Consider the following 16,801-nt stretch of genomic DNA (forward strand, 5'->3'; position numbering starts at 1 on the left):
TCCATTTTGGCAGAGTTGTGGAATTGTTATGTGATTCAGGAAATAGGTACTTTCTAACTGTAGATAGACCTTGGTGTTCTTTTCTACAAAAGGGCAGTTCTCTCTCCTGGAACTTCCTAAGTAACCAGCCATATATTTCCTAAAATCCACAAACAAACCAGATCCTACCAGGTGTGTCCAACCTGCAGCCCATGGGCTTCATTTGTCCCAGGATGTCTGTGAATGCGGCCTAACACAAAATCATAAATATACTTAATTTTTTTTTCTCATCAGCTTTCATTAGTGTTTGTGTATTTAATATGTGGCTTCAAGATAACTCTTCTTTTTCCAGTGTGGCCCAGAGATGCCAAAAGCTTGGACACCCCTGTACCTACACCAATGTGAATATAAGTGTCAGTAGAAGAACAGATAAAGAAGGCATCCTGTCCATATCAATTACAGAAATTCCATATAACCATTTCTTCCAAGCAGAAAGCAGTTTAATAAAAAGAAAGTAAAATTTTACCATCAAATCCTGAAACTAACTATTGCACTAAAAGACAAGGAACTTGAAGAGTATATTTTTAAGGTTCCTTATTAATAATTTTTAAAATGTATATGAAAAAATATGATGGCTTCAAAAAATGTACTACCCACATGATTTTCAAGGAATGATTATTTTAAAAATGGGAGTCTGGTACACATGCTTATGGATTTTGAATAAATCTATTCAATGCCAATATATTAACAATGTAACACCACCCAAAGTATGCCATGGGCTGTTATTTGATATTATTCAGATAAAAGAATCCTGTGGTTCAGTTTTTAAAACACTGCCTTTCTTCCCTACAAGACAACGCAGAGCCTTTGAAAGACTAATATCAGGAATTTAGAGACCGCAAAAGAAAGGCCTTCATGTACTATCTTCCCTGCTTGTGTAACCATAAAATGGACTAACGTTATATGAAACACAGTTTGATAAATTCGGTGTTGGGGACGCTAAGAAATCTATAAACAGGAAGACATAAGATGGCTTTCTACGGGTCAAATCTTATTATTAACAGATACCCCTACAATGAACATTTGAGCATTTGATAACATTGATCATCTCTAAACAGTGGATAAGCTTCAAAGAGTCGTTGATATGAGAAAACCCTTAAAAACAAAAAAAAGTTTCTAAAAAACATTTCTTAGTTTGGCCATGAAATACTATGGTATCTTTATTTCGACTTTGACTAACATGATGGAAGAATGAGTGGGGAAGTATGAGTCATAAAATAGTGGGGGAAAGAAAACAATCATTTCTTAGCTACATCTAGAAATTTCAATTGAATTGGACTCTCTCTACATGATATAAAATGTTTCTCAGCAGGTTTAATTACAGTATTCTACATGACTACAGATCATAAATTGCAGAATCTATAGAAATGAAAAAGACTAATTCAGTCTTTGAAAAAATCCTCTTGGGAAAAGTACTGTAAGAAAATATAGAGATTGTGTAGCCTGGGTGACTACAGACACAATGGTAAAATAAACAGGAGCAAAAGTGAATTAAGTTACCTTCTCCCTTGAGTAAGGAGTTATTCTATTCCAACTCCCAGCACTGTAAAGCAGTCTCAGTTGTTCAATTTAAGTATATGCTCACTCACTAACTCACACTGTTAAACCTGTCATGCTGGCAGTAAATGGCCACATTCATAGTGAGCACCAGGTAAACATGTTAGTATTGCCAAATTGTAATGATTACACATTTTCGTAAATGATGACACATCTCTGTGAGGGCTATCATCACCTCTTGAGTGAGACCCATGTATTATGGCCAGTCAGCACGGGGATGCTGGTGACAGAAGCATCAGTGAACTGGTACTGACTAAGCATGCACAGGCTATAGGCCCATGTACAGGGTGCTTGAAAGTTCATGATAAAGATGGGTATCCCCATCTTCTGGGAGTATCATCAGCAAAAAGCATTTATTATCACACAGAAGTAGGAATTTGACTATGACCCAAGTCAGGGATCAAACACTAGCTGGCTATTAATTCAACATGGTGGCAGAATATGGAACAATCTCTCCTAATACACATGGAAGGATATCAAAGAAAAAGAGGGAGTACGAAGAAACTAAAATGAACATTAGAGACAAAAATTACATATAGTAAAATGTCAGCACTACGAAATGAAAAAAAATTGGAACGGCTAATGATGAAAAATAATTTTGTTATATTTGAGAAAAATCATTCATCGTCTTCTACCTACTAAAATTTTGAATGTAATTCATGGCTACACAATGTTTCTTTAGTAATCTGAAAATGATGCGGCAGAATCTTTAATCAAAAATTATACTTGATAGTAATGAGAGGTTTTTAAAGATGCATCTTCTTTCTCTTGACCAAGAGTGCACATTTATGACATGACTGGCTAGGGTTGAGATATAATCTGGGTCCATACAGACCAATCAAAGCTAATTGGACTTTGTGGAAAATGAACTCATGACCTAGACCTCATTAGTCATGATCTAACCAACTGAGCTAATGGGCCATAGAAAATACATGTTAGCATGATATATTTACTTTGAATCATTTCTGCACTTAAATGGGCCATATAATTTTAAAGAGTCAACTTTAAAGATGCTGGTTTTCCAAGGTTTTGTGAATGAATTGACTCACTGATCACACATTTACTTATTATGTGGGAGACTCTAATGTCAGTGGTGGTATAGTTTAAAAATGCACAAGGCAATATGTAGAATTTAGAATCTAAGTAAGAGAGAAAAAAATGAAAAAAAATCTACAGTACATAATTTTACAGTGATAACTAATGTTTGAGTGTTCACCAAAGCACTTTCTATAAACTAACTATATCTGTTTCATGAATAAAAAAAAAGTGAAGCAGGTTGTGTAACTTTCACTAAGTCACACAATAGTAATCTCTCCCCTCTACCTTGGACCAATGATAAATGACTATGATAGATACTGTAAGAGTTAACTCTCTTAACACCCATTCCTTCTGCCCTTTTCCCTTACAGTCTTCTAGCACATACACATGAGAGCTACAAATTCTCATTCCCAGATTCCAAGGCCGCAAATATGGCCAGTGAAATGAAAACAAAAGGGAGCTAGGAATTTCTGGGAAAATCTCTCTCTCTCTGTCAGGGGGGTGTGGCGTGTGGGTGGGTGTGGGGAGGTGTGTGTGTGTGATATTATATATAATATATACGTGGGGGGTGTGTGTGTGTGTATGATATTATATATAATAATACGTGCTCTGGACAGCAAGAAGAGGAATGGTGAAAAGAGGCTTTCTTTTTATAAAACACCTATTATTTTTATTTAATAATCTTTGACATTTAAAATACAAGTCAAACATCCATATTAACAATACAGTTCACAGTATTCAACAGTGTTTTAGAAGCCTGGTTCTTCTAAGGACCAGGTAGGAAGGTCTGTATGTACAATCACAAAAGATCTGAGAGAGAGGTGCCCACACAGAAGGGCTGCAGTTGGGCCTCGAGCAAATGACACTGCCACGGTGCACATGTCTCATGGCCAAAAGACAATGCTTTTTATTTTTTTTAAAGATTTTATTTATTTATTTTTAGAGAGAGGGGAAGGGAGGGAGAAAGAGTAGGAGAGAAACATCGACTGGTTGTCTCTCATATATACCCTGACCAGGGACCAAACCAGCAACCCAGGCGTGTGCCCCAAACAGGAATCGAACCTGCGACCCTCCGCTCTGCAGCAGTATGTTCAACCTATTGAGCCACTCCTGTCAGGATGAAAATGCTTTTTTATTTCAGATTTTTCTGTACTTGAATTTCAAATAGTTTATCTTTATATAACAGTAATTTTTTAATAAAGTAAAAAGGAAAAAAGTAATTTAATTTTATTTTTAAAAATATTTTATTTATTTTATTTTTAGACAGAGGGGAAGGGAGGGAGGAGGAGAGGGAGAGAAACATCAATGCACAGTTGCCTCTTGTGCGCTTCTTACTGGGGACCTGGCCGATCACCCAGACATGTGCCCTGACTGGGATCAAACCAGGGACCCTTTAGTTCAATCATGTCAACCCACTAAGCCTTATCAGCCAGGGTCGGAACAGTAATTTAAAAAACTTACTCCTAGTGGTCCACTGTTGTAGAAATTAGATAATCATATTTCAAATGTATGTTTTCCTCTTTTGAAAAAAAAAAAAGCATTGAAAATTTCCTGGAAATGTTCCCTCTAGAACTATGCAAAAGAAAACTGACATGCTTCCTAAGTTATTCAAGAATTTCCACATGTATTTTATTATATTTGGATTTTGTGTGTATATACTCATATATATATATATACACAAAGTCCAATTATTCATATACTGTATAAATAACATACGTGTATATATAGTATAATCCCATTCTACATTGTGAAAATCTCTGGTAATACATGGTGCAAACATAAAATAAGCTTTAATTGGATACATCTTCCACTGGACACTGCTCCAGTAGAAGACCTCTGGCCTCATGCTGCAGCATTAAAAAGACTCACACACAAACTTACATTGCTCCATTGGTATAGACAGTATCGCTTCCTTCCACATACTGCACCTGAGCTGGATAGACATGTTGTACCTGTTGCACGGTTTGTACCTGCTGTACCTGAAAAACAAATATTAGGACTTTGGTGAGTGACAGACACGAAAAACTACACAGCATTAGATTTACCTCAAAGATTTCCCTACGGTGTTGCTGAATGTGAGAGTGCCTTGTGATGTGATCCTTAAGATTCTTCAAGGTCAGGACATGCTGGTTGGGCCAAAATCAAGTGCAGCAATCAGGCTGAATAAATTCTAACATTCCTACAGATATATATGTAAATATGCACATGCTTCAAATGTTCAGCATGAAAATTCTGAAAGCTCCTCACTTATTTTGACAATTATGAAATTCTTTTCCCCTGGTTTATTAAAGCTAAATTTATCTTGTAATTAAAAAGTTCATGATGAAAAACTTCAAACACTTACATGTAGAGTAAATACTACAATAAAATCATGCATTCATCATCCAAAATAAATATTTGTCACCAGATGTCCCTTCAACCACTTACAGGATTATTTAAAAGGAGGTACAGATTATATCATTTCACTGGTAAATATTTCACTTGGTTTCTAAGAGATAAGAACTATTTTTAACATGAACACAATGCTAATATCACATATAAAATAATAATTCTTCAATGTCATCTAAAAACCAGTCACTGTTCTAATTTCTATGATTATTCCAATGTCTTCTTATAACTGGTTTGTTCAAATCAGAATCCAAACAAGGTCTACACATTACATTTGTATCTTTCTTATTTTTCTCTTTCAATCTCTAATAGTTTCCCATCCTTTTTACTTCTGGACCATTACTTATTGGAGAAACTGAATCATTCATAGTGCAGAATTTCCGAAATTTTAGATTTGGCTGATAGCATCCCTGAGATGCATTTTAATGAGTTCCTGTGTCTTCTGTATGTCATGTACTCTAGTATTTAGATTGTGGGCCTTGAACAAGTTCAAATTTCGAAAAGCTGTGTACTCCCCATTGTGTTACGATTGGTTGCCATGTAACAACTGGCTGTCTCGCTGCAATGACAAGCAGTGGGGTCAGGCGTTGTCAGCTGGATCAATTTATTATGATACTCCCTATCCATGTTTTACCTGGGGATAGTAGTAACCAATGATGATCACTTTTCCAGAGATAGTATTTCAATTAACAAAGGCTACAAACTTTGGTGGTCTAATTCTGTTACACATTTTCATTTATTAGTAGACATCTATAAAAAAAGTCTTCTCATTAATTATTTGGTTACTTTGAAATAGGGTTTGTACATGAAGAATAAGATAAATACATGATTCTTTTCTTCACCCAGTATGAATAATAATTATTTTATCCCCTAGCTCCCTTCCAATGTACTTCTGTAAGGTAGTTTATAGTTTGGTTTGGGTTGTTTTGTATTCTTATGATTCTTGGTTTTTGAAAATATTTGATGTTTTTCAATCAGAGAAGCGTTTTCTTCCAAAAATGTTTCATCTTTGACAAATTATAGTTCCTTTGAATTAAATCCTGTATCTCCTGACATGACCCCAGTAATCTTGAACTCCCCTGCTTTCTGCTATAAAATATCCCAGATTTATCTCTTACATTTCCTGTCCTAAATCTGGATCAACCATACCTTCAAAAACCTGCCTTCTATTAGTAACCTGAATATGAAAGCTGTTTAGGAAGGCGATGTATAAATAGGCATACCATTTAACCATTTTGTGACTTCCTCTATAGAGATATTTAACATCCAAGGAGTCGCTGTACGACGTTTTAAATAACACAGTTTACATTAGACAATCCACATAACAGCACAACACATGCTCTATAATGTACCTGAATATGCAGCATGAAAGCTCAAATGCTGAGCAATAAAGCAAGTCCTAACAAATGCTAAAGGATTAAAAACAATACAGAGTATCTTCTCTGACTAAAAAGAATTCAAATCAAAGATAAAAAGGTATCTGAAAAATCCTCAAATATTTATATTATGAACAATATACTTTAATAGTATTAATGATTCACAGAAAAAATCACAAGGGGAATCAGAAAATATTTTAAATTAAATGAAACTGAAATAGAGTACACCAAAATCTGCAGAGTACAGTGAGAGCTGTGCACAGAGGGGAATTTATGGTTTAAATATTTTTATAAGGGGAAAAAACCCAATGCAATAAGTGTAAAGTTTCAACATTAAGAAGCTAAAAAAAAAATGAAGGAGAAATTAAGCCAAAAGTAGGAAAAGGAAATGAAGAGTAAAAAGAACCAATAAAAGAGATCAGAAAAAACAAAAGGAAAAATCAATAAAATGATAAACATTAAGGTAGACTTAGGAAGAAAAAAAGACAAAATTATGAATACCAAGGATGAAAGCTGAATTACATTCTAGAGACAAAAAAAATGGGTAATAAAAACAAATTAATGCCAACCAATTCCATTTCTTAGATTAAATGAATAAAGTCCGTAAAAGATACAAAATACCAAAGAAACTGAATTATGAAATTGAAATTATGAAATTCCACAGAGGAAACAAACTCCAGATCACTGGTGAATTCCAACAAACATGTCAGGAAGTAAAAAATAAGCCAACCTAACATATATGCTTTACAAAATGAAGAATAAGGGAACGTCTCTCAACTATTTTTATGTACTAGCCTTCCCTGAGACTAAAACCAGAAAAACATTACAAGAAAAGGTGATTATAGAGTAATTTCTTTCCTTATCATAAAAACAAATATCATTACTAAAATACAACCATTCTTAGGTATTACACAGTGACTGGTTCCAGGACCCCCTGCAGAAACCAAAATCCAACATGCTCAAATGCCTTATATAATAAAATGGAGTATAACAATGCATACAATCAGTGCTCTACATTGACAGTTCCCAACCATGGATAGAAAGTACTGTTTTTGATCCATGGTTGGTTGAATCCGTGGTTGCAAAACCCAGGGAAACAGAGGGATGGCTGTATATTTATTGAAAAAAACCCACATGTAAGTGGACCTGCACAGTTCAAACCCATGCTGTTCAAGGGTCAACTGTTTATCTATTTCAGCAATATATTTATGGAACAATATGTCATAATCAAGCAGGGTTTAGCCAAGATAGCAATGCCATGTTTAATATTTTAAAATCTATTAAATGTAGTCTGCCAAATTTACAGGAAATAAAATGGTATGATAACCTCAACACACGCTACTAAACTATTTCACAAAATTAAAATCCATTCATGGTAAAAAAAACAAAAACAAAACCAAAACAACAAACTCTCAGTAAGGAAAAGACAGACGAAAACTCTCAATTTGAGGAAAGCCATCTGTGAAAAAATACAATTATCACACAAATTAAATAATGGAAGTCTGATCTTTAACACTTAAACAATATCCATTCTTTTTTCATAAACTCCTCTATTAAATTCTTCAGTGATGAAAAATGAGGAAGACTGTGATACAAAAATCCGATTAATACTGTATCAACATTGATGGTTATTTGTAATCACAGCTTCTCTTCTCCTTTATAAATATATTAAAATTTTGCACATTCTTAACCTGGCTAGGTGGCTTAGTGGTTGGAGCATAGACCCATATACAAAAAGGTTGCAGGTTTGACCCCTGGTTGTAACGAGTATGGGAGGCAAGAGATCAATGTTTCTCTTTCTGTCTGTCTTTCTCCCTCTCACCCTCCTCTTCCTTGCTCTCTAAAATCAATAATTGGGTGAGAATAAAATTTTTTTTTTGCACATTCTTGCTATTTGCTCATAGTTCATGTTGTTTTTTCTACATAAATTATTTCATCAAACAACAGAAATACACCATTTTCCTTCCAGGCCTGATTAAGATCTAAAAGCCTTCTGTAACTTATTTTATCCCATGAGACTGACTCTTCCTATCTTTTTACTCTCTTAGGACTCATTAATACAGGTGGCAGCACATGGCTTAGTACCCATTTATGTTCCCAATCGGTAGTACTTTATGGAGCCAATATGGTGAGGTGGCAAAACCCATTAATTTTAAGCCCTTGTGCTGATAGTTGCTGTTTTCATATTGGGATAGCCCATTTATTTCTTTAAATAATAATTGCTTTTTGTGTAAAATAGAAAACATACCTATTCTATCATAAAGGATTTTTGTGAGGATCCAAAATGATTAAAGATACAAAACACAGTGCAGACATATATAATAATTAGAACCCATCTTGAAAGTTAGTGAAATTATTAAATATTTCAAAACTAAAAGTCTTGTCTTTTACCTCATTATAAATTTCATCTGTATGTCCCACTTGATTTCAGCTGTAAATATGAAGGGTTCTTTAAAACCATGAAATTCGATAATTAAAGTAGAAATGGAAAGTGTCAAGAACTTTAGAAAAGAAGTCTGGATAGGTTCTGGCTAACTCATCTAGGATGGCAATATATAATTATGTTCCTTGATCACTCCGACATTTTATAGTACAATGTAAAAACAGTGCATAATTCTTTACATTATTTATCAAGGGACTGAAAAAGTAAATAAAAGACAAACTCCATAGCAAAAGTAGTGAATTTGAGCATATTCTGAAGGTAATAGAATTTTCATAATTATTTGTTTTTCTACCACCTCTTAAAAATTGGGCTGAAGATGCCCGTGAAACAATTCCGTGGTAGGAAGATAGAGAACTGCACACTGTGTGCCTGTAGTTTGAAAAGGTATTCCTGCAAGGGTATGATGGTAGTGGAGGAAATAAAAAAGAGGAGTGAAAAGAAGTGAAATGAAATGAAATGAAATGAAATGAAAGAAAGAAAGAAAGAAAGAAAGAAAGAAAGAAAGAAAGAAAGAAAGAAAGAAAGAAAGAAAAGAAAAGAAAAGAAAAGAAAGGAGGGAGGGAGAAAAGAGAAAGAAAAAGAAGAAAACAACCTTATCTATACATGTCTAATTTCTCCAATGAAGCTTAAATCCTTGTAAAGTCTCTTAGATTTTAGTTGGATGTTTGTTATTTAATTCCCTGTTCTCTCATTTCCTCCCTCCCTCCCTCCCTTCCTTCCAGGAAAGTAGGGTTCTATTATTAGTTAGAGAGCCACAGAAATGCTCCCTTCTATCTTAAGTTAAAGTCAGATCCAGGAAGAGATGTGTGTCTATAGAACCAGTCTATTGAGATTTACAAACCCGGTCATATGACAGAAAATGACAATGGCAGAATTTTAGCCTACCCCTACCCCTGGCCCAAGTTCACAAATAGAGAAACAACATTTATATTGTTAGCACATTTCCCAAGTCCCAATACAGTGTAAACACATTGTAAATATTTAATAATTAGTAATTAAATAGTGCATTTACCTAGCAAAGGAGATGCCCAGTGAATAGCTATAAAATTTATCAATATCTTCTTAACGTAGATCAGTGTATCAGACTTTCAAGAATACAATGAAACTACCATGGAATGCTTATTATTCCAAAATGAATAGTATAATCACTTTTAATGCCATTTAATGCATCAATAACGATCAAAGGTAACATTTTAAAATAAAGCTGCACGTTATTTTCTTGCCTAAAATAAGTAACTGTAATTCAGTTTGTTCAAATATTATGACATTGTTCTTATGTTAAACATTAATTTCTGTTCAAATGTTCACTAAATTATTATCTATTATAAGTTTATTTATTTTTTTGCCATACATTAATCCAGGAACTATTCAGGTCATCTTGCTAAAAAAAGAAGAAACTAGCATTGTGTAGACATTTTATTATCATTCCGAGTGACTATATTTTCCATCCATCTTTACAAAATTTATACTATCACAGCTTCCAAGCCCTTTGGGGAGAGGAAGAAAATGATTAAGTAAATTCTATAGAACATTAATTCTCTTAATTACACTGTCTTTCCCAAAATAAATTTTCAGATGTGTTTCCAAAGGGAATGAACAAATATTGTCACCATTTTTGAATTTTAATAAACAAGAAAGTGGTGAAACTGTTATCTGAAGAGATAAACAGAGATGGAATTAGCCGAAATAATCAACAATTTCTATAATTAACTATACAATGACTAAAAATGACCTTGAGCTAAAATTTCTAAAAGGTTCTTAGTCCATCAGAATGTTGTTAAAGAAGTCTAACCATATATAACCCTCTGTTCCAGAAATTTAACCATTCTCTCAGTGAAGGAAAAAAATTATCCCCCAAATATAAATATATGCAACAATGTATTTATGTTCATAGATACTAGATAAATTAAGCAATGTAACACTTTCTTACATATTTAAATGAAAGCATGTCTTATTCTATTCAAATGTAGTATTACAAATACATTTGCTTATTTTTGTACATTTTTATAATTATTATTTATAAAACAAGTGAATACCATAACAAATTACATACCACAGGAAAATGTGCTAACTTGACAGAATCAATTAGGGTATTTTGAAGATAAATTTATGCAATATGTTTTTTTGGATGTGCTTCAAGAAACATGAAACAAATCACACTTCAAAACAGAAATCCTTTTCAATAGTATATGAAATCATTTATAATTGTTAAACTCATTAGTCAGCTAAGAACAACACTAGTCTCTTTGTAAAAAATGTCTTTATTATGTCAAGATCTTCTTGCCTTTCTCATGTAAGAGCATTCCTTACACATTTGGTTGGCATCAAACATTTCAAATCTTAGTACCAAGAACTGTCAAAAATTGCTTCAAAATGGCTTTAGCAGAGATATGAGAGAGCTCTTAGCAGATTAAAAATATGGGGTTTTAGAGTATCTTCTAACATGGAAAATGTTACAAGCTATTATATGACCGACCAAAAGTGAAGCAAAAGGAGAAGGATCTCATTGGAATAGCTAGTAATAAAAGGTCAGCAGAGAAATAAAACATTCAGAAAAGCAACTCTTTCAATGTTTCTGAACCAGACCAACTGTAGGGAATTGAAGGTATTGAGGAAAGATAAATAAAAAAGTTGAGAGAATACAATGTGAGTATGCTAGAAGGGAAGATGCAAGAAAAGGCATAAGGAAAAACTAACTTCCTCCACAGGCATGAGTTATGGAACTAGAAATCATAAACCTAAAACCATGATTTTCATTCTTGGTCAATGTAAAATAGATTAGCCCTGGCTGGTGTGGCTCAGTGGATTGAGCACCAGCCTGCAAACCGAAAGATCACTGATTCTATCCCCAGTCAGGGTAAATGCCTGGGTTGCAGGCTAGTCCCTGGTTGGCAGTGGGCAAGAGGTAACCAATCAATGTATCTCACACATCGACATTTCTCTCCCTCTCATTTGCCCTCTCTTCCCCTCTCTCTGAAAGTGAATAAATAAAATATTTTAAAAAACAGTAGGTGATATGTCACAAGGTTATTTAATGAATCTTGTCAAGAAGGAATCCTGCAAATATTTTGAATTCTCAAAGCAATCTGCTAGTAAAGGGTGTTTATACTTAATGATTAAAAAATCACAGTGAACAAAGAGGATGGTTAAGTGACAGGGCAGATTAGAAACACATGTTACTTAAATCTTCTCTCAGTGGGTTGGCTTCTTGGGAAAGAATAAGATGTTTCCCTACATTTTTAACATTAATTTACAAAGTTCTTCCTAGGATATTCAATAACTACAAAATTCCTGTTTAATCTTATATGAATACTAGTGCTTCTACTTTAAAGAATATGATGAATGGGAACTGTTGGAAAACAGAGTATATTATATGACAGAATTCATTTTATGTTGAAAATGCAGTTTGTCCGTTTACATTGTAAATTCACTCACTGGTCCTGTGTTAGTTGATTCTCTCACTTATAAACTAGGCAGCTTCTTGTGTTTTTCAAAAACATTCAGATTTTGGGATATGCTTTTCTCATAGTACTTTAAGTAAAATAAATGATGCTTCTAGCACATTCAAATCCAATAAATATCACAAAGCCTGATATTCTTCAACAGGGCTGGAGTTAAATGTGACACTTAGCTTCATAGGAATTATTTACTAAAACTATGTGATTGCTATGAGGAACTAAAAGTTGTTAGAAAAGTGTAACTAGTATTCTAATACTTGGACTTCAAGTAAAATCATATGAAAGCTAATGTAGTGGAAAGTAAGGTCTTGCTTCACTCTTGCACTTCTGACCATCTGAAACTGAGGAAATCAATTGGGAGTGAGTTAGTTCAATAAATCATCCTTTACTGCCTATTACCTATCTCCTCAAAATACCTGACTAGCATCACAGAGCAGAAGCTACTTGAAAGGGGTAAAGCATGTTCCCAAAGGCAAGAGGGGAAGTATTTCTGGGAGCAGAGAAGTGACTCACTACAGATTTGGTTTAGAATAATTTCTCAATGACAAGTTTGATGGATATTACATTATATATATAATGTAATTACACATACACACACATAAAAATAAATACATACACACACCTATTTGTGTAAGTCAGAAGGAACGAAGTAACAACTACCTTCTACAAGTGAAAAACATTTTTTATCATAATTACCCCTCTCACAGGTCCCGCACTGCCTAAAACATTATTTCCCTTGGGGCCACAGCAGGACCAACCAATACTGAGATTCTACTAAACTAAGTAATAATTTCTGGAAGGAATTTACTAACACTCTGGTGACCAGAAAGAACAATTGAGCTCAGTATACCAGCCCTACCACAGTATTCATGGAGGTCTTTGGAGCAAGAGGTTCCTTTAGTCTTTCCAGTAATAAATGAAACTACGGAAATATAAAATATCACTAAATGTGAGCAGCACATCGGAAAATCTAACTCTGAATAAAATTAAGTTTTGCAGCTCCAGACTGATCATTTGAATATGGACTCTGCACATGTTTCCTGGTGAGAATACACTACACAGATAAAAATTCATACCCCCAGTGTCATGGTAATGAAGCAAGAGAAGAGAGATGTTGACTCCCTTTGAAAGAATTGCTGAGAATTAAGAGAAATAATAAATATTATTATTTATGAATTTAATGAATTATTAAATTTACATGTTAGTAAACAAAGTACTATAACCTAAACAACAGAACCTCTTAGTTATATATGATTATAAAACAACTACTAATGCTATTATTAATAGTGATATCCAATATTATTTCATTTGTTCCTTACAAAAACCCTGAGGTAAAGTATATATGGCTGGCATTTTTACCCCCATTTTATAAATGGTAGGTAAGTACAAAGACATAGTGACAACCTGCAGACACAGTCAGTGACAGCTAGCAGTGATTCCCAGGCCTTTTGTCTCCAATCCTAGAACTCTTTTCACGATACCGGTGTTTCCTCAAATGTGGCGTTAGTGACACTGGTGGTACAGAGGCAAGGAATTAGATAACTCTGAAGCATATGCTGTGAACTTATTCCACTTTGATTATCTTTAAATCATTCTGATATTCTCATATGAAAAAAATGTCTCAGTCTTTACCACCTGTGACACTTAACAATCTCACTTTTTAAAGGAAAGTAGGCCTCAATGTCGAGTGCTGTTAAGACAAGAGCAACCAGCCAAATCATTTAATATTTCATTTTTAAGTATTTAATTGTTTTATATTTACCTTGTATTTATGTCAAGGGATATCAGTTTTTAATTTCTGGTATAAACTTAAGATTTTCTTTTTAAAGTAATTCATTTAAGTAATATTACAGATAACTCGTAAGTAAAATGAGGCAGTTTGCTGAACATCAGAAAATACCGTGCTACATACCATATACTATAAATCATATTCTTAATAAAGACAAATTCTCACCAAAAGATTTTCCACTTTAGAAAGTTTTACATTTCATACATAAATTAAAACAAATACTTTATCAACTTACTAGTCACCTACATCCCTAAAAATACGAGCAGTGGTCATACTACTACCATAGCAAGGGTCACGTTAATTTAAGCAAATAGTTGGTATTTGCTTAAATACCTTTTTTTTAGCAATATCACACTTTATTTATCCCAATATTTTATATTAGACATATAGTTTCATAAGATTCAAACAACAAAGAAATAATCAGAATAAAATGTGAATGACTCCTGCTTTATACACACATTCACTTGCTGTTCTTCTCCTTCTAGGAGATAATGACTACCCACAGGATGGCGTACATTCTCCAATCCCCTATCAAGAAATTCACCTTCATGTGTATGTATGTCTCTACTAACCAGAAGAGTTAACAGTAACTGCAACGAGACAACTTTCAAAATTCAGTGCTTTAACTCTTAAGCTACCTAACAATAGGGTGGCAGGAGGTCATGTTTCACATAGAGACCCTAATTAACAAAGGCTCTGGCATTTCATAGTTGTAGCATTGTTCATGTAGCCTTGCAGGAGCTGAGAGAGTAGAGGTGGCATAATAGCTCCTGAAAGGCTTGACTCACAGATAGTACATGTCAATTTTGCTCACAATCTACTACTGAAAGTATGACGCAGAGCCCAACCTAAATATAGGGGAAAATATATAGGTGAACATTGTATGTCTCTGTTACAGTATCTTTTTGTTAAAGAATACATATATGAATCAGGTGAAATATGTGTTTCCCTACTACCTTTTCTTCACTTAATAACACATCTTGGAGCTCTTCCCAAGTGTATGTGTACATCTATCTGCATAAATATGCTTGCACAACTATTTTTATTGGTTTCATAGTATGCCATAGTATAGATGAAACATTTAACCATATCACTTTTGATGGACATTCAGGTACTTTTTTACTATTATTAAAAATTGCTATAAAGAAGGAATATATCTGGTTTTTATCTAAAAATCTATGAGGTTGATCTTCCCCATATGTTTACTGGCCATTTGTTTTGAGAACAGCCTATTCTTATTCTTTGTCATTTAATTATTGCATTGTTTGTCTTCCCTTAATGAATTCCAGGATCTTGTTAAATATGATAAAATGTTTACTCCTATGTATTTCATGCATTTTTTTCTTTATCTGTATTTATGGTGTTTATTAACTATTAACTGGCAAAACCTATTAACTTCTTTTCTGTAAGCCTTGTGGTGTTGTTTGTCTATATAAGATGATCTTCTCCTTCCTAAGATTATAAAAAATAGTCTCCCATTTTTTATTTTATTGTTTTTGTGGTTTTAAAACTGATTATCTCTATAATCTATTTTGGATAGTAAGATAAAGGTATACCTTTAGTTTTTTCTAAACAGATACCCAATTTTCCTCAACGCCACTAATTATATAGTTTTTAAAATTTTTAATTACATTTTTATTTTTTTAAATTTATAAATCATGTTTATTCTATTACAGTTGTCTCAATTTTTTGAGACACCCATCCCACCCCCCTCCACCCATCCCACCCCCACCCCCACCCCATCCCACAGTCAATCCCCACTCTGTTGTCCATGTCCATGGGTCATTCATACATGTTCTTTGTCTAGTCCCTTCCCCTTCTCTCCACCATTGTCCTCTAAGTAATATATTAATCATAAACTATGTTCTCACTTACATATGCATCTGCTTATTTCCTCCTGGTCTGTAATCATTCAGTTTTTATCAGTATAGTTTTATATTATCTTCTGATATTAGGCAGAACAATTTCTTCCATCACTGTTATACTTTTTTGCTTAGTTTTCTTGTTATACTTTTTTGCTTAGTTTTCTTGTTATACTTTTGTATATTCTTTTCCATGAACTTTAGAATCAGCTTTTCAACTTACAAGAAAATTTTTAGATTATATTGAGATTATGCATTTGTTTCAAAAAAGTGAGTTCTGTATAATACTGAGTCTTTCGATCCATAAACATAATAGTCTTACCATATATATCCTTTGTAGTAAAAATCTCATTTTAAAATTTAGGTCTTCTTAATGGCCTTTTCTATGTGAGTTAATTTCTTCATCCTAATTCACTTGTATGCATGAGGTTTAAAGATGATTGATATTAGATATCAGGGCAATGTGGTAGGCAGAATTCTACAAAATCCCCTGCCCTCAGATTCCAAACCCTCATCCTTGTAACCCATGAATACTATATCTCACCTGTGATTATGTCATGTTATAAGACACAGTTGAGTTCAAAATAGTGCAGAAGTGATCTAGCCTCATGAGGCCTTAAAAGTAGAATGCTTCTCTGGCTGGTGGCAGAAGAGGAAGTCAGAGAGTCAAAGACCTCAACATATAATTGTTGCTTTGCAGATGGAAGGGCCACAGAAGTAACTAGGAGCAGAGAGCAGACCCTAGCTGAGAGTAGGCAAGGAAACAGAGACCTCTAAAGTCCTACAACTGAAGGAAGAAAATGAAGTCTACAATCAACCTGAATGAGGTTGGAAATAAATTCCTGCCCAGG

General features: G+C 33.8%; 1 protein-coding gene across 1 annotated transcript in view; it reads right to left on the bottom strand.

Annotated features, from left to right (window-relative positions):
* The window catches only part of RFX3 (regulatory factor X3), a 212,454-nt gene that overhangs the window by 104,156 nt on the left and 91,497 nt on the right, over window positions 1-16,801 (bottom strand). Inside the window, exon 3 of the mRNA XM_054583074.1 lies at window positions 4,516-4,613. Within this exon, the coding sequence (XP_054439049.1) occupies window positions 4,516-4,613 (98 nt within the window). The remainder of the gene's footprint in view (window positions 1-4,515; window positions 4,614-16,801) is intronic.

This window comes from Pteronotus mesoamericanus, unplaced genomic scaffold (assembly GCF_021234165.1).
Source record: "Pteronotus mesoamericanus isolate MK-2021 breed Mesoamerican mustached bat unplaced genomic scaffold, CSHL_Meso_final contig_73, whole genome shotgun sequence".
In the NCBI taxonomy this organism is placed as follows: domain Eukaryota; kingdom Metazoa; phylum Chordata; class Mammalia; order Chiroptera; family Mormoopidae; genus Pteronotus; species Pteronotus mesoamericanus.